Consider the following 23426-nt stretch of genomic DNA (forward strand, 5'->3'; position numbering starts at 1 on the left):
GTGCAGAATACATAGCACAGAGCTTGGCGCTCACATGTAAGTTAGTTGTCATGATGATGACAATGATAACGATGATAAAAATTGCCACCTCCAGCCTGGATATGACAGAGACATCAGGCACCTATTAGGATCACTCAGGTGGTATAAATGATGCCAGATTCCAGAGTCTACAACCTGAGCGGCCAGTGGCTGAAAGGCCACCCAGAGGCAGTGACTCTTAGAGCCGAGGCATTTACAGGACAGTGGAATCCCCCTTGCTGCATAGTGCATTCCACAGCAGTTTATCCGAGACTTGACTTTGCCTGTCAGCAGTCAGAGGTTCTTAGTGCACCAGGCCCACACTGGCTTTTCTTGTGTTGTGCATGGTTCTAACCTGTTATGACACATGAATCAATTTGGACACCGATACGCTGGAGTTGGTGTTCTTTGGAACATAGCCTGGGCCAAAGTGGGGCCTCATTAATTAGTACTAATTAGTATGCAGAGAATAACGAGAATCATATGCTAAGCCCCCCCAAAAAAATAATTTTCTTACTTTAATCTAAAGAGCAACCACAGCTAGGCTAAGACAGTGCTCAGCTCAGCTTTAAGGATTAAATGTATAATCACATATAATTAGTACACCAATTATATGTAAATGGTGTTTTAAAGAGATTGATAAAACAATTATTGGGTTAAGCAGTTTAAATATTCCCTGTTACACTGTTCATTGCTTCCTTTATTCATAAATAATGCAAAGGTTAATTTCAACCCAGCCCATGCAATCTAAATTATAACAAACTTCAAATTGAGGTCATACAAATTAATGAAGTGTTTCTATTGAAGCTACTAAAAGAAAAAAAAAAAGATAAAGAAAAGGAAGTAGGGAGAGAAAAAGAGTGAAGTCCACAGAGCAAGGTGTCCACGGAAAGGGTGACTTCCATACCCCAAATGGCCGGGGTATGCCCGGCAGGCAGAAGGACAGCCGTCCCTGGTCCCCGTAATCCCCTGGTCACCAGGTCCCTGCCAGCACAACCCACCTGGCCACCAACTTTCCTTAGGGAATTGTGGAATAAGCCTTTCTTTTCTCTCTACCTCTGGAGCTGATTTAGTGCAGAAGCCAGCCTTTAAGGGGGTGGGGCACAGCAAATGGGAACAGGAAGAGCAGGGAGAGGGGAAAAGAGAGAGAAAGAAAGCAAGAGGAGAGGAAGGAGAAGGTAGGACAGCCATTCACCCTCATTCGCTCTGCTCCACACAGGTACTCAGGTTGCAGTAAGGTCAGAACAGTAACTGTTTTCACCTATAAAATATGTCCTGTGTCCAAACAGGCTTCCAACCACAGTAGGTATAACACCTACCAATTAAATGATATCATTGAATTGATATGATAATTTAATGATAAAGCGATTGTGGGACAAGGAGTGAGGCACAAGACAACTCCTGAAGCGTTGCCCATTTTTTTAAAAAAAGATTTATTTACTTATTTGAAAGGCAGAAGTACAGAGAGAGATGAGGAGAGATTAATTAAACTGAATTAATTGCACTGAAAGTCACTAGAAACACAGTGCAGATTTCATAACAAGCTCCAAGTCAAGGCTCTTTGGTACAAAGTTACGTAAATATTGCACTGACCTGAGTGTGTGTGAACATTTTGGCCCTTAAAAATAACTTGGAATGAAGAGGAGGGAGGAATGGGGAGTTGATGTTTAATGAGGACAGTTTCTGTTTGGGATGATGAAAAGTTCTACATTCTGGGGATGGATGGTGGTGCTGGCGGCATAAGACTGCACATTAATACCTCTAAATCGTATATTTAAAACTGGCTAAGATAGTGAAATTTGATGGCCAGCATTGTAGCACAGCAGGTTAAGCCACCACTTGTTACATTAGCACCCCATGTCGGAGCACCAGTTCAATTCCTGGCTGCTTTGCTTCTGATCCAGCTCCCTGCCAACATGCCTGGGAAATCAGCAAAACATGGCCCAAGTGGGTGGGTCCCTGTCACCCATGTGGGAGACCCGGGTGGGTTCTAGGCTCCTGGCTTCAGCCTAGTGTCCAGCCCCTGCCACTGCGGCCATCAGGGGAATGAACTGCAGAAGGATGATCTCTTTTTCTGTCTGTCTCTTCCTTTCTGTCACTCTGCCTTTTAGATAATAAATAAGTTTTTTAAAAAAATATTAAAAAGGTAAAAAAATATTAAATTTTGCTATATATATTTTACCATCACAACAAAAACTAATAAATGAAAAAAAAAGTAACTTCTAGGAGTGAGCATTTAGCTTAATGGTTAAGACACCTGCAGGCCACATCACAGTGCCAGGGTTCAATTCCCAGCTCCAGCTTCTGACTCAAGCTCCTTACTCATGCAGACCATGGGAGGCAGCAGTGATAGCTCGGGTTCCCGCCCCCTCCAATGGGAGACCTGCATTGAGTTTCCGGATCCCAGGTTTGGGCCTGGCCTGGAGCTGCTGTTTGCACGCATTTGGGGAGTGACTCCCAGTGAGTGGGAATTTGTTCTCCCTCTCCCTCCACTCCTCTCCATATCCTCAGACTCTCAAATAAACAACGTTTTTTTTTTTTAAAGAGTAATTCATTATTTGCAAACATTTTACTCTGGAGTTTATAACTTACAGTATGAAATAAGATAAACACACTCAATCTGTTATTCTGCAGCTCATGGATGTGGGCTAAACACCAGAAACTAAGGTTAAGAGTCGAGGTGACTTCCTAAGCCAAGGTACTGCTCTCTGATAAGCACCAGGTCACTTTCAGCTAAGCTGTCAAACTCCCATTCCTGAAAGGGTTCCAAGTATGGATCAGACTTATTACAATCCTTTACCAGTCTTGCTAAGTGCATAGAAGCGTTTACTGCTCACTTTAGCAAACCTTTCAACTACTCCAGTCTAAAATCGTTCAAAAAGAGATAAAAGCTTAAAATTGAACAAGTTAGTCCATGGAACAAAAAAAAAATGTGTGATAAAACCAAATAAAGCTGAACTTTCTACTTAAAGAAAAAAAAATCACTTGAAGTCAGCTTCTTTCTAAGCATAAAGTTTAACGGGGTGGGTGTTGAAGCCACTTGCAACGCCCACATACCATACCAGAAAGTTGGTTAAGTGCCACCTACTCCTTGTTTCTGATCCAGCTTCCTGCTAATGTGCTGGGGAAGGCAGCAGGTGATGGCCCAAGTGCTCGGGCCCCTGCCACCCACAACTGGGATGGACTCCCAGGCTCCTGGCTCTGGTCTGGTCCAGCCCCGGATGTTGCAGGCATTTAGAGAGTGAATGAATAGATGTAAGATCTCTCTCTCTCTCTCTCTCTCTCATCCCTATCTTTCTGCCTTTTAAATATTAAATTAAAAAAGCTTAGCCAACAGTTTCTTAAAGAAGTGTAATCTAAACCAGTATGTGTGTTTATAAAATAAATGCAACATGTATCCGGCATTACTTATAACCCAGAAAAATTACAAGAAAGCCATAACATCCTGGAATTTTCCCCAAACTTTCCACTGCACTCAATGGCTAAATTTGACTGGTGTAGGCAGAAGCTTGTTAAGTTCTGACGTCTGTTAATAACACTGGATTCAAACACCTGCCAGGCTTATTTCTCTCCTTGTCACAGATAACTGAGTTTACAGAGGGTGGAACACTATGTTGGAAAGTAACAAATGACACTGGCTCTATTGCCTCGCACTGTGGCTCAGACTTTTTCTGATTAGGTGATCCGGAATGTTCTGGCTAAGCTGTCCAGGGAGTGTTCTGGTTTCCTCACTCAGAGCTATCCCAACAAACTCACCCAACGTCCACGCAAAGTAATATTTGGGCTTTGAGGCTTGTGTGACAACATATAAGTAGAAGAGTCGAGTCAAAAAGTTTGCTTCATGGACAAACCAGTCATCAATAAGGCAGGTGACAGGGAAGGTCTTCGTGAGCGTCAAAAACAAAAGGAGAGACACCAAGGTGATGCATAACTTGCGTATCACAGCTCCCTGGAAATGGGGGGAAACAGACATAACCATTCAGAAGATTCTGGAACCAGGACAACAATTCTGGCAAAGACACGTAAAGAAGGGCATTGTTCCTGAGGAGGCAACAGGTGTTCTTTCTCAAGACGGGGGTCTGATGATTAGGATCAGGTGCTATGTTCAGATGCAGAACAGACTTCTGACACTTGAGAACTGAACGTATTCAGAATGGAAGAAAATGACCCGAGTCATCATCAAGAAAGAAAAAGGCTCAGGTAGGATGAATTCCGTGCCGGAGACTGAGCACCCAAACCAGAGCATGGGAAGGCTCTGGAGAGCTTTAAAAGTCTTCCAGGGGAAGCTGTCTGGCAGAGCAGTTACGATGCCACTCGGATGCCACGTTCCTCCGTAGGCTGCCCAGGTTTGAGTTCTGTCTCTGCTTCTGATTCCAGCTCCCTCTAATGTACACCCTGGGAAGCAGCAGTGATGATCCAAGTACTTGGGTCCCTGCCACCTGCGTGGGAGACCCAGATTTAGCTTTATGCTCCTGGCTTTGGCCAGGCCCAACCCCAGCTGTTGTGGGTATTTGGGGGGATGAGCCAGCAGATGGAAGATCTGTCTCTCTTTCCCTCCTTCTTTCTGCCTTTCAAACAAATACAAAACAAAAAAACATGACATAGTCAACTCTGAGATCAAGATGTACTGATTTTTAAATTCTTCTATATGGAGTAATTTTGTCTGGCTTTTCTGACATTCTGGGAATGACATTCACCGTTCAACAGAATCACAGTTTTCAGTGTCTTAAAATTGAACTTTTTATTGCTAATATGGGCCAAGCAACAGCACCTCCTTCAGAGGGTGGCATGGGGCTTAAGAGAATGAACATGTACAAGGTCAAGTGTCCAGCACCACTCTTAGCCACAGTTACACTGACGGTGCTAGGAGGCACAGCTGGTGGGGGGCAGACCCCTCCCCACCTGCCTCCCTGCCACCCATCAGCACGTCAACCAAATGCATCCTCATCACTTCCCAATCTCAGCACAAAGACGCAGGTGTCTCCTTGGAAAGTGGAGATGAGGCTCCGTAATAAAACTGTTTCCTAAATAAAACCATGTGAAACCTGAAAGCTCTCCAGAGACAGATACCGCCTCAAAACACATGGTGTGGCTCTGACACCCCATGGCCATGGTGATTTCATTCCTAAATCATTTTCAATAAAGTAGCTGAAGCCCAGACCATAAAGTACAGTGAGCTCAAGTGTGTCAAAACTCCCCAGAAGCCATGAGTAATTAACAAGCCACTTAAACATTCAAATTCGAAACTCATACTTTTGCCTAGACTTTCAGTTATGCAATAGTTAACTCAAATTATCTCTATTTTCTCCTATTTCCAATTTTCATCATTCATTCAGTTAATTATAATCTCCCTTAAATATAGCATATTTGATCAGAATAAATTTAACATAGTTAAGAAGTTCAATGAGTTATCCTAATACTGACTAATTTGAGATTGATAAATCCAGGTCAAAATTAAAATACTATTTCAAAAAGCCATTTTAAACTCTCTCTCCAGATTAAAATCAAGTCTACACATGTAAAACCGGTCTAATTCTAGCTTCCTGCTAATGAACACCCTGGTAGGCAACGGTGATGGCTCAAGTACTTCAGTTCCTGTCACCTATGTGGTAGACCTGAGTTAAATTCTTGACTTCTAGCCTTAGCCTGGCCCAACCTTGACAGCTGCAGGCATTTGAGGAGTGAGCTAGCAAATGGGAGATTGCAGTTTGTCCATCTGTCTCTCAATTTTCAAATAAAAATTTTCAAGAAAAAAGACAAGCTTATTTTGGTGCAAATTTTTCTTAAATCCATTTACAATTTTTTTTATAACATGCATTTGTGGGGCCAGCACTGTGGCGCAGCAGGAAAAGTTGCCTCCTAGGATGCCAGCATCCCATATGGGCACCAGTTTATGTCCCAGCTGCTCCACCTCCAATCCAGCTCCCTGTTAACATACCAGGGAAAAACAGCAGAAGATGGCCCAGGTGTCTGGGTCTCTGCCACTCATGTGGGAAACCTGGATGAAGCTCCTGGCCCCTGGCTTCGGTCTGCCCCAGAGCTGGCCATTGAGGCCATCTGAGGAGTAAACCAGCAAATGGAAGATATCTCTTTCGCTCCCTCCCTCCCTTTTCTCTCTCTCTCTCTCTCCCTCCCTCTCTCTCTCTCTCTCTCTCTCTCTTCCTCTCCCTCTGTAATTCTTTCAAATAAATAAACAAACATTTTTTAAAAAATTTCATTTGCCATGAACGTTTTGAAGACTACTCAATATGCATGGATTTTTAGAAACTTTCACACCAAATAAATCTTTTAATTTCCATTTCCCATGACTTTCTTGAAGCAAATTCACATGATCTTCCAGCTGTATTTGAATTTTAAAGACAAAACATCCATAGTACTTGAAATGTGTTAACAGGCACTCTGCTGGCCACATTGTGTACACTAAATATTGGCTAACTAATGAATTGATTGCTTTAATATTCCCAGTCACTAGGCTCCTTTGTAAAATAAACACCCATTGCTCCAATACAGAGAACCGTTACAAACATCTCAATAAAGATTGAGCTTCCCTAATTCCAAACTACAAAATCAAAGTACTCCAAAATCCAACACTTTCTGAGTATCAACACAATGTCAAAACGATTCAGATTTTAGATTTTCATAGTAGGGATGCTGAAGTGATAAAGTCTATGCAGAGATTCCTAAATCACACACACACAAAAATCTCAAATGTGAAACGCATCTGGTCCCAAGCATTTCAGATAAGGGATACTCAACCTGTACTGATAATTTAAACAAATGAGAGAAAAGCTACTGGCCAAGCTTTCCTGTAAGCTGTTTGGCTTTTTAATTGAACAGTTATTAGTGACAGTCAGCCTGGCAGCAAACCCTGTTCTCTGGACCTTTAGGTAAATATTCAGCACCGAAGACTTACAGTGGGAGAAGGTTCTGGGAAGCTGCAGGAAGTGTTTTGCTTCCAGTTGACTTCCAGCAACTTCATGCGCACGTGTCTCCCCTCAATGAAGGCCACGTAGTCATTGAAATTGTTACAGGGGCCCGCTATGACACTCATGAAATTGAGAAGGTAGCTTAAGTATTCCAAAAATGTGGGTTTCACTCTGCGAAAATGAACATAGTTGAAAAGTTTTCAGTCTTGGATTTTTATGCAGAATTTTTTTAAAAAGAATTATTCCAAATGCAGCCGTTGTGTTGTCTTTTTAGATCACTGTATGTGACAAGACCTTTCCTTGTTCTTTTCTATAAAAATTCACTAACAGATTCTTTTTTTTTTTAAAAGAATTAAAGCACAAATTTATTTCGGTGCAAAAATATTTTTGAAGCCCATGCATAGTTTTTTTTTTTTTTTTGCAGTGATATACATTTTTTAACTTTTATTTAATGAATATAAATTTGCAAAGTATAACTTTTGGATTACAGTGGCTTCCCCCACCACCACCCATAACTTCCCTCCCACCCTCCCATCTCCCGCTCCCTCTCCCATCCCATTCATGTAAAGATTCATTTTCAATTATCTTTATATACAGATCAGTTTAGGATATATCAAGTAAAGATTTCAGCAGTTTGCACCCACACAGAAACACAAAGTGTAAAGTACTGTTTGATTACTAGTTATACCATTGATTCACATAGTACAACACATTAAGAACAGAGATCCTGCATGGGGAGTAAGTGCACAGTGACTCCTGTTGTTGATTTAACAATTGACTCTCTTATTTATGACGTCAGTAATCACCCAAGGCTCTTGTCATGAGCTGCCAAGGCTATGGATGCCTCTAGAGTTCACAAACTCAGACCTTATTTAGACAAGGCCATAATCAAAGTGGGAGTTCTCTCCTCCCTTCAGAGAAAGGTACCTCCTTCTTTGATGGCCCGTTCTTTCTGCTGGCATCTCACAGAGATCTTTCATTTAGGTTTTTGTTTTTTTGTTTTGTTTTGTTTTTTTGCCAGAGTGTCTTGGCTTCCCATGCCTGAAATACTCTCACGGGCTTTTTAGCGGGATCCGAATGCCTTAAGGGCTGATTCACTAACAGAATTCTTGTTAAAAGGAAAATTAAGGGGGAGGGTAGCTCAGAGAACGCACTGAGCTCCGTGGCGCCCTCTGCTGGCCGATCATGGTAATAAAACACTCAAGGCAGGGTCCAGGGTAAAAGCTGTGGAGGCTGGGACATGCTCTTTTCTCATCACCTGTCTCTGCGAACAGCACAAAACAAAGGTAATAAACATAACGCAGGGTGAGAACCTGACCTCATGGCAGCTGACTGGGATGCTTCGAAAGAGGAGCACTTTCAGATGGCCAAAATAAACACATAACAAATGATGGGTGGATCCAGTTTCCACGGGAAGAGAGGCCACAGAACAGTCTCTACGCTGCTCTGGCATGCAGGCCAAGTCCTCAGGAGCAGGAAAACAATCTGCAGATAGCAGATCTATGCTGTTCTCTGAGGGTCTTTGGGAAGGCCTGTTCCAAAGACAGAATGGTGGGGAAAAGCGTCCTCAGTGCCATTGATAACTGCCATGGGAACTGTGCTCTGAGTCACTTACACCCCACAGCACTCAGCAAGGAACCTGATTCATTAAAATCGTCCCGCGGTGCTCATCACTTTCAAGTCTCAGCTCCTTCATGAAGGAGCCAGGAGCTCATCTCCTGTGCCTGGAACCTCCTTTACTTCTCCAGTTATCCCTTAATGCAGTCCCACCCGGCCCCAGGCCACAGTGCTCGCACCCATGCACTACCTTGTATGCCTTGTTCAGCTTCACATCAGTGTCCCCCTCCTCCTCCTCCTCCTCTTCCTCCTCCTGTAGACAGATTCCCTTCTGCTGCAACACCTCCTTTTTTCTCACGTATCCCCACTGGCCAAAGGCCACCTTCAGCCTTCCTCCCAGTCTCCTCCCACCTGCATCTCTCTGGCCCCACTTCCCATTGTCTTCCATGCCAGTGTTTAATCAAAATCCCACCAATGTGCACTGATGATTATCGGATTCTTGGTGCTCCCCCGACACATGCCCAGCAATAACAATCCCAGCAAACTACAGATCCACGGATGGTTAGACCTAGAAATCCACTACTGGGAATCCATCCTCTAGCTGTACCCAATCATTTTCATCACTCACCATTTGTAAAAGACAAAGACTGGTGGGCAACCCAAGAGTCCAACGGCAGACTGATTAAATAAATGATATGGGGCCGGCACTGTGGCGTACCAGGTTAAGTCTCAGCCTGCAGTGTTGGCATCCCATATGGGTGCTGGTTCAAGTCCCATCTGCCCTGCTTCTGATCCAGCTCTCTGCTAAGGGCCTGTGAAAGCAGTAGAAGATGGCCCAACTCCTTGGGCCCCTGCACCTACATGGGAGACCTGGAAGAAGCTCCTGGCCCCTGGCTTCACATCAGCCCATCTCTGGCCGTGGTGGCCATCTGGGGAGTGAACCAGCAAAGAGACGACCTCTCTCTGTCTCTCCCTCTCTCTGTCTGTGCCTCTGTCTCTTAAATAAATCTTTAAAAATAAGTAAACAATTGATTATTCATGATAAGGAACGGAAAGGCAGCTATCTGAACGGCGAGGAAAACCTCTACATATGATGTCGGAGGCACTTGAGAAGCTCTTGATAACCTGAACTTACTTTACAGCGAGCCGCCGCTGCTCAGCAGAAAGGTCTTCGGCTCTTCCAGCTGATCCTATGGAGAAGAAAAACAACTCAGACGGGAGACGTGTAGGGGTCAGCCCTGTGGAGCGGCGGGTTAAGCTGCTGCCTGTGATGCCAGCCTTCCCTATCACAGCACCACTTTGAGTTCCTACTGCTCCACTTCCAATCCAGCTCCCTGCTAATGTGCCTGGCAAAGCAGGGGTGATGGCCCTGCCACTTATGTGGGAGACCCAGATGGAGCTTCAGGCTCCTGGCTTCAGCCTGACCCACACCTAGCTGTTGTGGCCATTTGGGGAATGAACCAGTGGTTACATGATCTCTCTCTCTCTCTCTCTCTCTTCCTCTCTTCCTCTCTGTCTCTCCCCCTCCCTCACTGTCTCTCCCTCTCTCTGCTCTGATGCCTTTCAAGTAAAAATAAATAAATAAATGAATCTTAAAAACCGGAAAGAAATGAGACATTTGCAGTGTCAAGGCAACAAGTCTTAAAAGAGTCTAACCAAACGCATTTGAAAAAAGGGAATATATTTTTGCTTCATTGATCATGAAGAATCCATTTGCCATTTTTTAAAATAGCCCTGGACCACAGAGCCGCCCGTTGGCAGGCTCACACGATGAGCGGGGCACTCAGGTTATCCCTCTTGGAATCACACGGTACGACACAGAGCTCTCTCCATCTCCTGCCCTCGGCAGCTCCTCACCACTTTGTGTGTTTTCATCACTACATGAGGTCTTCTAGAAGTCTGCAGAAAAGGCATATTATGGGAAACTACACACGGCTTCCAAAATTTTTTTGCAACCAAACTTATCTTTTAATTCCACTTTCCATGAACTATTTGAAGCACTCTCTTACATCCAAGAAATAAGCTCGCCTTTCTCAGGCTGTGGCAGCTGAAACACCTCCTTCATCATGCTGCATACAGATACCTGGTACACGCTGCCAGCATGGAGATAGGAGCTAACGGGAAAAGAAACAGGGACTTTCCTCTTCCAAAAAGGAAAAGAGGAAATGTTACCCTGAGTGCCCGGAAACCACACTGGAATAATCACAGTTTTCTTCTTTTTAACACCCATTCATTGCCGAAAACCTCCCCCATCAAACCACCCTTGCGTTTCCTATAAAACGTATACATTAACGTTGAGTCAAGGAAACTTAAGTGTCATAAGCAATAGAAGTCACCTTAAAACTGTTCCATTCAGGGGCCAGCTCTGTGGCGTAGTAGGCTAAGCCTTTGCCTGCAGCGCCAGCAGCCCACATCACACTGGATTGAGTCCCAGCTGCTCCACTTCCAATCCAGCTCCCTGCTATGGCCTGGGAAAGCAGTAGAAGATGGCCCAAGTGCTTGGGCCCCTGAATCCACGAGGGAGACCTGGATGAAGCTCCTGGCTCCTGGCTTCAGATCAGTCCGGCTCCAGCCATTGTACCCACTTGAGGAATGAACCAGTGGATGGACTCCCTCTCTCTCCTTCTCTGTCTCTCCCTCTCTCTGTCTGTAACTCTGTTTCTCAAATAAATAAATAAATCTTTAAAAAAAAAACTGTACGTTCAGCTAAGACTGACAATGGTCACCAACTATGAAGGCAACTAAAAAACATGCCACAGAGAAGGCGGAGTGTCTCTGGAATTTACTTGTTCCTCCCACACACGAGAAAAAAAAAAAAAAAAGGCAAGCCAAATAAACACTTACTTTGCTGCCTAAAGGAAAGTTCCAGGAAATACGGTGAGCTTAAAATGCACAAAAAGTAAATTTAGGCAAAATGTCTACTTAAAAAAAAAAAAGAAGCAATGTTTAAAAATATCATACTCTTTTTCTGAGGTCGTATTAAGTACTACGTCTCTAGCAACTTCAGAAATTAAATTTGATTTTTGCTATTGGTTTCTGTGGTTAGTGTTAGTCTACAACCACCAAGTGTGACTAGCTCAGCCTGGTTTCATTAGGACTTGGATTTTCCCCCTGAAAACCACACATCTGGGAAATTGTCTCAGTACTGGGAGAATCAGATGGCCGGTCCCTCTAGAAAGATTCCATCCTTGGAATAAAATTACCCAGCTCTCGACACAGTGACGGAGGAATCATGTCTGAGCTAGGAACAGACTGGGTCAAAGGAAATCCAATCAGTTCCCAAGCTTGCAGGAAAAACAAGAAAACTAGCTGTCTGAGATAAATCTTCTCAATCTATCAACAAAGACATTTCAACAGTCACAAAGCATTTGGCAAAGCAGTACCAGTCCACAGAATACACTTCTACTAACTGCACCTGGCACCCTTCAGCACATATTAGAGTCTTCCACCCAGCTGGAATAGTCTTCCTCTCTTCCCGGGAACCCGATCTGAACAGTAAATCACACCCCAGCCATTTTTAGGAAGAGCCCAAGCAAGGAACATCTTCAGTTTCGTACAAGCAGAAGACTCTCCCTTCTCCCACTTTTTGCAGGGTTAGGCCAGTCTCATTAGATCATTTTACAAGCCAAATAAATAAATAAATATCATTTAAAAAATGATTAAACAGACAATGCTGCTTGATTTTGTTTTAGCATCTCCCAGGCTTCCCCCAAAATTAAATCAGAGCAGAAAGGAGGCCATTTTTTTCTTAACAGATTTGGAGATGAAGGGCAGAGAGCGCAGCAAATTAACTTCAGTTTAAAACACTGTGAAGATAAACAGAGGCTGGTGCCGTGGCTCTCTAGGCTAATCCTCCGCCTGTGGTGCCGGCACACCGGGTTCTAGTCCCGGTTGGGGAGCCGGATTCTGTCCCGGTTGCCCCTCTTCCAGGCCAGCTCTCTGGTGTGGCCCGGGAGTGCAGTGGAGGATGGCCCAGGTGCTTGGGCCCTGCACCCCATGGGAGACCAGGAGAAGCACCTGGCTCCTGCCTTCGGATCAGCGCGGTGTGCCGGCTGCAGTGTGCCGGCCGCAACGGCCATTGGAGGGTGAACCAATGGCAAAAGGAAGACCTTTCTCTCTGTCTCTCTCTCTCTCTCACTGTCCACTCTGCCTGTAAAAAAAAAAAAAAAAAAAAAAAAGATAAACAGAAATCCCACTGTTCTCAGTGCAAATATCTCAGACTCAGCAGGGAAATGGTGAATAATAGCTGGGAGACTCAAAGGCTATACTTAAAGAAGCCTAGAAATTTTGAACAAGATAAAGGAAGATCTGCCTGCACTTTCTAAACCCTGGATTGCACAGAGAGTGTAAAAAGAGAAGCTCTGGATGTTGGATTCTCTCTGAGAAGCAGAGGAAGAAGGGTCATTTTTCTCACCGTCATGAACTTGGAAGGCCAAGGTTGTAATCTTCTGAGTAACAATCATCAGGGGCCTATAAGGACAACAGAAAATCATCCAGATTGGCAAAAATGCCACAGGAAGAAACTTTTATTCTATTTCTCCATATGGTGGTTTTTCATCTTGAAGTTTATTAAATAAAATACAAAAAATGTCACCTTCAAAACAAGCTACTTTATTTCCCTTCCAAATCCCTTTAGATGAGTAGATGAAACAACACTGAATAATAGTCCCACGGGTCAGGCTCTTATGTGCTGTTACTCAAGATGTGGCCCCAGGCCCAGCCAGGCATTGCCTGGAGCTTGTCAGAATGTAGTCTCACCTCCACTCCAGACCTAGGAAACCAGAACCTGCATGCTAACAAAATTACCAGGGAATCCCAATGCGCATAAGTGAGAAACATCCTGGTTCAGAAGACCCCTAGTCCAGTGCCATGGTTCCAGTGGATGGATAAACATACAAAGGAACTTCAAAAAGTTAAGTTAAAAGATAAGTTTATTTTGGTGCAAAAATCTGAAATCCAAGTATATGAAGGGTCTTTAAAAACTTCATTAATTGCATATTATAAAAACACTATGCGGCCGGCGCCACAGCTCAGTAGGCTAATCCTCTGCCTTGCAGCGCCGGCACACCAGGTTCTAGTCCCGGTCGGGGCACCGGATTCTGTCCCGGTTGTCCCTTTTCCAGGGCAGCTCTCTGCTGTGGCCCGGGAGTGTAGTGGAGGATGGCCCAAGTACTTGGGCCCTGAACCCCATGGGAGACCAGGAGAAGCACCTGGCTCCTGCCTTTGGATAGGTGCGGTGTGCCTGCCACAGTGCGCCGGCCGTGGTGGCCATTGGAGGGTGAACCAACGGCAAAGGAAGACCTTTCTCTCTGTCTCTCTCTCTCACTGTCCACTCTGCCAGTCAAAAAAAAAAAAAAAACAAAAAAAAAACAAAAAAACACTATGCATGGATTTCAAATTTGTTTCCACCAAAATTACCTTTTAATTCCATTTTTCCATGAACTTTCTGAGGTATCTGTTTATGATGGTTGCTTTATCCAAATCTGCTTTGATGTGCTTTGTTCTATTAAAGGCAATTCTTACATGCACATGCAGTAAAATATATATATTTATAAAATGCATCTGCTTATAAATAAATCATTTGTTGACCAACAAATAACATCAATCTTAATTTGGAAAAAGCCATCAAATAAAAATTTGTCTTAAGAAGTAGCTATCAAATCAACAATGATGCCAGGATAATTCAGGGAGGTGATTAATGGTGAAGGGACTACCAGGCATCCATGTGAAAATAACACAAAAATTCATTCAAAATGGATCAAAGAGCTAACTGTAAGAGCTCAAACTATAAAATGCTTAGAAGAAAGCATAGATGTAGATCTTTTTGATGTCAAATTATGCACTGGTTTCACAGACATAATAACAAAAGAAAAAACAGATTAGGTGGCTATGATTAAAATTTAGATTTTTGTGTCTCAAAAGACACCTACCACCAAGAAAGTTAAAAGACATTTCACAGTGTGCAAGAAAATATTTGCAAATCATCTCTCTGATAAGGGACTTGTAATAGCATGGATAAAGAGCTCTCACTACTACCCAATTTTAAAATAGCTAACAAATCTGAATGGATATTTCTCTTAAAATATGAAAATGGCCAATAAGCTACAATGAGATTTCATACCATGAGCACTAGGATGGCTAGACTCAAAAGGTCAGACAATACCAAGTGTTGGCCAGGCACTGATGATTTTGAAAGCCTCATACATCACACTGCTGACAGGACTAGGAAATGGCACTGATGTTTTACAAACAGTCTGTAAGCATTGCAACAATTTAAATGTGAGTAACCTATGACCCAGCAATTCCAGCCAAGTATATGCCCATGAGAAATGAAAAGCATGTCTACACAAAAGCACAGACATGCACATTTGTAGCAACAGTGTAGATATTATAGGTAACAGCCCAAAGGAAATGATTCAGATGTCTATATAGATATTATATATAAACATTATAGATAACATTCCAAAAGGAAATAATCCAGATGTCCATCAACGGATGAATGGATAAATAAAATATGGGACAGCCATACAATAGAATATCATTCAGCAATAAAAATGGATGTATCCTTTAAATGAATACATTGCACAGGATGTACTAATACATAGAGCAGTACTATTTAAAAATGGCACCTGTTTTTCCCACTGCCTACTTTTAGTACTTTTTAGCTCTATTCTTGCCTGTCTTAGATCAGGCTGCTGTAACAAAATACCACAAACTGGGTAGCTTACTCAACAGAAGTTTGTTCCTCACATTGCTGAAGGCTAGAAATCCTAGATCATTGCATTGGAAGATTCCATGCCCGGTTGAGGGCTTGCTTCTTAGACAGCTGGCTTTTCATCACAGCTCACAGTAGAAGAGCAAAGGAGCTCTGTGGGGCTCCTTTTATGAGGGCACTAAAACTATCCATGATAGCCCCACTTGCCTGACCTAATCACCTGCCAAAGAGCACACCCCCAAACACCATCACCTTGAGGGCTAGGATATCAACATGTGCATTTTAGGGAGGTCACCAACATTCAGGGAAAAGCACTGCCCAGCAAGGTAAGACAAAACCCCACTGTTCTGACTACCACACTTTCCTTCAGATCTTCTCAGTCTAGCCTGGTTTCTTGACCTCCATTCTTATGGCCATCAATTTTGCTGTCTGTGACCACTATGGGCCAAAGGCTCATTTACACAGAAGGCTGAAGTCTGGGTCCGTGTCCCATGACAGCATCCAGGGATCATCCAGGGATCCCACACAGCCCCTGTGCCCTGCACTTGGGTCAGGTACAGCAATGTGGGAAGACAGGACAAGACACCAACCACTTGAAGTCTGGAGAATGTCAATTATACTTGCCTACTTTTCCTTAACTCCACTTTCTTGTAATTCCTCTCATCCCAATTCCTACTTTCCATGTTTTTAAGTAAGCTATTTAAGCTATAACCACATACTAATAAGACAAACTATTTCAAAGAAAATATCAACAACTATCCTCTGAAACCTTAAAATCTAGGACCAACTTGATATCTAATTTGCAAAGGCCATGCTTTGAAACCAGAAAGCTGTGTGTGTTCTGCCTGACTGGTGAGAGTGAGTGTAGCAAACACAGGCCACCAAGTTGGTCACTCGAGTGTAGCAAGACAGGCTCATCGATGACACTCGTCTACACATGCTCATTTGAAATGGAAAATAATTGCTCTTCCACAAACTGAGGTTGTAGCCCTGGTATTAAGCCCACAGCAGGGATGGCATTGTGGCTCAGATTAGTCACCATATTCAATGCTGGCATCCCATATGAGCATCAGTTTGTGTTCTGGCTGCTCCACTTCTGACCCAGCTCCCTACCAATGCACCTGGGAAAGCAGCAGAACATGGCCCACATTCTTGTGCCCCTGCCACTCACATGAGAGACCCAGATGGAGTTCCAGGTTCCTGACTTTGGTCTAGCCCAGCCTTTGCCATTGTGGCCATTTGGGGAGGGATCCAGCAAATGGAAGATTTTCTCTCTTTCTCTCTCTCCCTCTCTCTTCCCTTCGTTCTCTCATCTCTCTCTCTCTCTCTCTCTCTCTCTCTCTCTCTCTCTCTAATTCTGCCTTTAAAGTAAATAAAATGAATCAAAGAAAACATAAAAATAAGGCCACATCAAAGCTTTCTATAAAGAAACCTGGTCTAGCCGGCGCCGCAGCTCACTAGGCTAATCCTCCGCCTAGCGGCGCCGGCACACCGGGTTCTAGTCCCGGTCGGGGCGCCGGATTCTGTCCCGGTTGCCCCTCTTCCAGGCCAGCTCTCTGCTGTGCCCAGGGAGTGCAGTGGAGGATGGCCCAGGTACTTGGGCCCTGCACCCCATGGGAGACCAGGAAAAGCACCTGGCTCCTGGCTCCTGCCATCGGATCAGCGCGGTGCGCCAGCCACAGCGCGCTGGCCACGCCGGCCATTGAAGGGTGAACCAACGGCAAAGGAAGACCTTTCTCTCTGTCTCTCTCTCACACTGTCCACTCTGCCTGTCAAAAAAAAAAAAAAAAAGAAAAAAGAAACCTGGTCTTACAGACCCATGTAACTCTGTAATTCACCTTCCCACTGTTCATTCAACAAGACCTCTGGCCCAGAATGTCTAACAGATGCCAAGAGCTATTTCTCTTGAAAAGGACTCACTCTAAGCATCAGATTCAAGGCAGTTTCCAAAGGTGACCTTCAAAGCACAGTAGTTTTCTCTCTAACACCCTTTCATCTCCTTTTGCTTTTTCTGGAAGACTGAAAACCTAGGAACCAGTCTTCTCTACACAAAGCCCAGTACACAAAAATTTTTAAAATAGCTGTTTTTTTTTTTTTTTTTAAGATTTACTTTCTTTATTTGAAAGGAAGAGTTGGGGGGGGGGTAGAGAGAGAGAGAGAGAATGAATGAATCTTCCATCCTCTGGTTCATTTCCCAAATGGCTCCAACAGCCAGGGGTGGACCAGGTTGAATCAAGGAGCCTGCAACTCCATCTGGATTTCTCACGTGGGTGGCAGGGGCCCAAGCAATTGAGGCATCTTCTTCTGTTTCCCAGATGCCTGAGCAGGTAGCTGGATCAGAAGTGGAGAAGCTGAGACCTGAACCCCTATGGGATGCTGGCACTGCAGGCAGTAGTTAATCTGCTGTGCCACAATGCTGGCCTCCCCAGTGAGTCATATTTTAAATCTGAGGCACACACTCTGGTGACCATGCTATTTTTAAACCAACTAAGTTCCTATATTTTATTCAATTCATAACTTTATCTTATGGCCTAAAATCAGATCAATAAAGAAATAAAATACGTAATGGAATTAGTCTACCTTTACATCTCTGTAGAAACCTAACATTTGCCTTCCTCTACCTTGAGTCATATTAGTTTACTCCATGCGTGGGCATACATTCAGCAAAACGCATAGTAGTCTGGCACAGCAGCCCCTCCTTATCGTGTACATATGGTCCAAGATGCATCACAGTTGCCTGAAACCACAAGATAACGCCAAACCCCATACATACTGTTTTTCCCTATCCATACATACCTGAGATAAAATTTAATTTATTAATTAGGCATAAGAAGAGATTCACAATAACTAAAAAAATAGAATTACTATAATAATATAGTGTGATGAAACTTACTTAAAACTTAGGAATTATTTCTGAAACTTTCCACTTAGTATCTTTGGGCTGCAGCCTACTGCAGAAAGTGAAACCATGGCGGGGAGACTGCTAGGTTCACGGGCATGGTGGCTGTGAGCATACACCTCTCACACCTGCTGCTGGCCCAGCCACTGTGATCTGGCTCTGCCACCGCCCTGAGCTGAGGGCAGGCTTCTCTTGGGCATAGTGGGTCCTGGGCAGCCCCTTGCCACAACTCTATACCCTCCGCCAGAAGAGGTTTAGCTGGGTGACTTCTCACTGAACTTGCCAGAACCCGCTAACTGCATTGTGTCTCAAGGTCTCCCTTCCTTCCTTCCTCTCTCCTTCACAGTGGTGAGACCCGCACTTGAATCTGCTGGCTCTCCCAGCCTCATCCATTTCTTTCCCATTTTTTTCGGACAATCATTTCACCCAACAATTCTCATATAAGTCTCTTCCCACTTTGGCATCTGCTTCTCAAAGGACCCAGAATAACATAAGACATAATCCTGGATGGCTGCAGCAATGCCAACAATCACCTGATACAAAATTTGTACCATTGGGTCTATGCAAAAGCCATATTGTTGTCACTACTTAGGAAAGATAGCCTTTGGGAGAAAAAATAAGAAGGTATAGATTAAACATTGTTACACGGGCTGGCGCCGCGGCTCACTAGGCTAATCCTCCTCCTTGCGGCACAGGCACACCAGGTTCTAGTCCCGGTCGGGGCGCCGGATTCTGTCCCAGTTGCCCCTCTTCCAGGCCAGCTCTCTGCTGTGGCCAGGGAGTGCAGTGGAGGATGGCTCAAGTGCTTGTGCCCTGCATCCCATGGGAGACCAGGATAGGCACCTGGCTCCTGCCATCGGATCAGCGCAGTGCACTGGCTGCAGCGCGCCGGCTGCAGCGGCCATTGGAGGGTGAACTAACGGCAAGGGAAGACCTTTCTCTCTTTCTCTCTCACTGTCCACTCTGCCTGTAAAAAAAAAAAAAAATCTTACACATCATTTAGACTCTACTTTGAACACTATATTGCTTCTGGCTTTGTTTTTTAAAGACATTCACTTATATGAAAGGCAGAGAGAGATGGAGAAAGAGAGACAGCTAAACAGACATAACTCCCATTCACTGCTTCGCTCCTGAAATGTGGAATCCACGAATCCACAACAGCCAGAGCTGGGCCAGGTCAAGGCCAGCAGCCCAGAACTCCACATGGGTGACGGGGGCCCAAGTACTTGAGCCATCATTCACTGCTTCCCAAGTACATTAATAGAGAGCTGGATCAGAAGTGAAGTAGCTGGGACTTAAGTTGTCTCCTGGCTTCAGATCGGCACAGCTCTGGCTATTGCAGCCATCTGGGGAGTGAACCATCAGATGGAAGACTTCTCTTTCTCTGTCTCTACCTCTCTCTGTAACTCTGTCTTTCAAATAAATAAAATAAATCTTCAAAACAAAGCCAGAGAAAAACATGTTTTTTCTTCTTGGACCTAGGTTTATTAGTCTAAACTGGATAAAGAAATACAATGGGGAAATTAAAGTAAGAGTAAACAGATTGATAGAAGTGCATTTGGAGTAAACTGAAGGAATAATGCCAACTCCTACTGTCCCCCCTTAAACAAATGCCTTTCTGATACAGAAGTGGGGGCCCACTCACCCATTTCCATTTTACATATCAATCTGCACCCCAAAATAACCTGGCTTTAAAACATTAAACAAAAGCTCAACTTTGAGCCATATCTTCAATAAAACCTACCTATTTTACTTTTTTTTATTTTTATTATTTTTTTTTATTTTTGACAGGCAGAGTAGACAGTGAGAGAGAGAGACAGAGAGAAAGGTCTTCCTTTGCCGTTGGTTCACCCTCCAATGGCCGCTGTGGCCAGCGCTGCGGCCGGCGCACTATGCTGATCCAATGGCAGGAGCCAGGTGCTTCTCCTGGTCTCCCATGGGGTGCAGGGCCCAAGTACCTGGGCCATCCTCCACTGCACTCCCTGGCCACAGAAGAGAGCTGGCCTGGAAGAGGGGCAACCGGGACAGAATCCAGCGCCCCGACCGGGACTAGAACCCTGTGTGCCGGCGCCACAAGGCGGAGGATTAGCCTAGTGAGCTGCGGCGCCAGCCCCTATTTTACTTTCATCTTTGCACCTAAACTGGTTAAGTTCTGATATTCCAACAAAGAAAGGATGAAACAATGAGATAACGTGCTCATTGGTGACAGTTGTCAAAAGAATCAGCCAATCACAAATCTGGCTGTGGCCCCAGCATCAAACTAGATCTGACATTTACATACCTTATTTTCTCAATAGGTAGCTTTAGTACCAAAAGGTGGCATTCTATATTTTTATAAAGTATAAAAATGCACTTGTGTTATTTAGATGCTAGGAGAGCAGGGATGCAGGCAAGCAAGAAGTTTGGCCAAATGACAGACGATAAGTACAACCAACCTCCAACCTACAGCAATCTGGGCCATCACCACCACTTTGCACAACCCCAGTGGGAACCGAGGTATGGGATATGTGCAACCTATCACTTGGACCCAATGCCCAAGGGGCTGAGAAAGCTCATACAAGCAATATCTGTTCACCTCCCTCTGGCTTGCACTCCTCCCACAACCCTGCTCCACGAATGTCTGCGAGGAGATGTTAGCACTTTGGAGGAATGCTCCCAAATTCCCATCCGTGAGGCCAGCATGGGAAGGGAAAAACAAAGGACTTCACTGCAGCCCAGGAAGAACAAGGCTGTACTGGGCTTCCGAGGGCTGACACTCAAGATGGAGAGAATGGATCCTCTGAACTCATTTCAGCCACAGTGGTATCTGTCCAGACCTCGCAGCGGTCAACCTGAGTGGAACAGGCTTAGACGCTCAGTCCTGATCATTTCAACAGTCAACCTCTATACTTCTGTACTGAAAACATCAACGTCGCCACTTCTCTGTTTTAACACAATCCCACCCAGTATGGTTGATGTCACTTCTACCTGTGTCCACAGAATTAAACTCCAAGTGACTGCGCATTACCGAAAAGCTGGCAGTGGTCCAAAGGAGAAACATAAAATAAGGAAATCCAGGAATCTCTTTGCAAATAGCTGTGGGACCCAATCATTTGAACACACTGGGCTGGTCAAAGGGGTGAGCAGAACACTGTGCCTGGAACAACGTGGAAAGGGTCCCCACTACTCTCAAGTCTTATTTCTATTAGGCTGCAGTGAGAGAACAGGAAGCACCCAATGGCGGCTGTTTCAATGATGTGGCTACAGTTCGCCATCATCTTCTAATATGCGTGCAAATATATTTAAATGACATTCTGTGAGTTCCCCTTCTCATCCGATATAATGCGAAAGAGTGAAATGAACATTAATATCACAAATGAAGATGCCCCTGGCCAGACTACCAGGTTATCTGATAGCATTTTCACTACTTTCTACCTCTCTTTTTGAATGCACATCCACATTAAAATGAGAAAAAAGGATCTTGATACATATATTTTGTCTTGTGGTTTTTATATTCTTTGAAGACATTTTTAATGAAGATATAATGGTACTATATTGAATTATTTACTTCTTTAAGACTGTTTAGCATATTTCCAGGTTTTTACTGTATTGACAACAATTAAATATTCTTACATAGAAATTGATTTCCTTATGGTAATCCAACTCCTAAGAGTTTATCCTATTATGCAATACAAACTTCAAAAAAATTCTTGCTTAAAACTTATGGTAAAATTGGCTTCTAGAATACCAGGTTATACTCCCACATGCAGGGTAGAAGAGTTTTCATTTTATAATGTTTGCAGAAACACACAGGCAACTCAAATTGCCAGCATGGTGGCAGAGCAATTATCTGTCTGAACCTGGCTTAGCCGGGAAAAAGAAAATAAGAGTTCTTGCTGCTTCCCTCAGAAGCAAACTTGACTTGCACCCTTCTGTGAGCAAAAAAGAAGAATCAGTTCCCTATCAAAACCGAAAAGAAATCAAGTACCAGCTTTATTATGAGCAATTGTTGAACTTCCTCCCAGGAGAACAATAAATGTTCTAGTGCCTTTAACTGCCCACATTCTCAGAGAAAACACAAAGAACATTCACTACCACCGATATTGATATAAATTACATTAGGAGCACTAACAAAAGTGTATCTTGTGTGTTACCGTGACCATTAACACCAGTCCAGCCCATGGAAAGTTGATTATTTTCAGGATGATAAATAAAATTTCAAGTCCTAGACTCACCTAAAATACAAGTTTATGTGTTCTCCAAAATTAAAAACATACATATATATATGTTATATATACTGCTTGACACAAACACTAATCTCATCCAATCCTATCAATTCTTCTCTGTGCTCTTAAAGGCGTAATAGAGTATGTTACCCACCTAGATTTGCACGCATGCTAAAAAAAAAAAAAAAAAAAAAGAACAGTTACCCTATTATGCTGCTTGAAAACACCAGATTCAACTTCAAAACCATTGCTTTACTTCTGAAAAAGAAATCCTAAGCAAGATATTTCAACCAGGGCAGGTGTTTGGCACAGGGGTTAAGATGCCGCCCAAGACACCTGCATCCCTTATCAGAGAGCCTGGGTTCAAACCCAAGCTCTACTCCCTATTCCAGTTGCCTACTGATGCATAACTGGAATGCAGCAGGTGATGGCTCAAGTACCTGAATCCCTGCCACCCACAGGGGAGACTTGGATTGAGTTGCAGTGTCCTAGCTTCGGCCTAAGCCAGCACCAGCTCTCGAGGGCATTTGGAGTGGGAACTAGCAAATGGAAGATCTCCACCTATCTGTCGCTGTCTCTCTGTCTTTCAAATAAAGTGGGGGAAAAAAAGATATTTCAAATGAATTAAATAGTTGGGTTCAACCAATTCCACTCTGTGGTTGCTGGAATGTTATAAAAATAGATACCGGGAAAGAACCTTTCTGACAATTTGTGATTTAAAACGTATGTCAACTTCAGGTTGGCATGCAGCTCTCCATTATGGTGACTGGCACTCTCCAAGATTGTTATATGTCAGGGGAACACTGTACATTTGTGGTGGTAGAAAAAAATGCTGCTTAACAATGATCTACTAAAAAGGAAAAAAAGTCGATGTACCTTGTGAGAACTGGAGAGTGCAGTCATTAGAGAAGCAAGCCATGTAAAACGTTCAGGTAGCAGACACATTTTCGTTGTATTCTTTTCCTAACCACGATGCACTTTCTAGTTTAAACATTGTGCAGCTTTGCATGTAATGTCAGAGATTTCTGAATTCTAGGAGATCCCAAAGTACCAGAGAATAAACACCCCTTGGGGAGACTTATCAGGTCTATGCAGCTGAAAGCAGA

The 23426-nt window shown here is 43.8% G+C and overlaps 1 protein-coding gene across 18 annotated transcripts in view; it reads right to left on the bottom strand.

Moving 5' to 3' along the window:
* The window catches only part of MBOAT1 (membrane bound glycerophospholipid O-acyltransferase 1), a 336357-nt gene that overhangs the window by 178874 nt on the left and 134057 nt on the right, over positions 1-23426 (bottom strand). For 10 of the 18 annotated variants that reach the window (XR_016234204.1, XR_016234205.1, XM_089333318.1 and 7 more), the window contains 4 exons: positions 12916-12971; positions 9637-9691; positions 6932-7115; positions 3775-3967 (listed from right to left, as the gene is read on the bottom strand). Coding sequence is in view for 16 of the 18 variants with exons in the window: in XM_089333318.1 (XP_089189444.1) it covers positions 3775-3967; positions 6932-7115; positions 9637-9691; positions 12916-12971 (488 nt within the window). In the remaining 2 variants the exon portion in view is untranslated. The remainder of the gene's footprint in view (positions 1-3774; positions 3968-6931; positions 7116-9636; positions 9692-12915; positions 12972-23426) is intronic. The other 8 variants (XM_089333320.1, XM_089333328.1, XM_017344969.4 and 5 more) reach the window with 3 other exon arrangements.

This window comes from Oryctolagus cuniculus, chromosome 5 (genome assembly GCF_051225735.1).
Source record: "Oryctolagus cuniculus isolate XC-2025 breed Fujian yellow rabbit chromosome 5, ASM5122573v1, whole genome shotgun sequence".
Lineage (NCBI taxonomy): Eukaryota > Metazoa > Chordata > Mammalia > Lagomorpha > Leporidae > Oryctolagus > Oryctolagus cuniculus.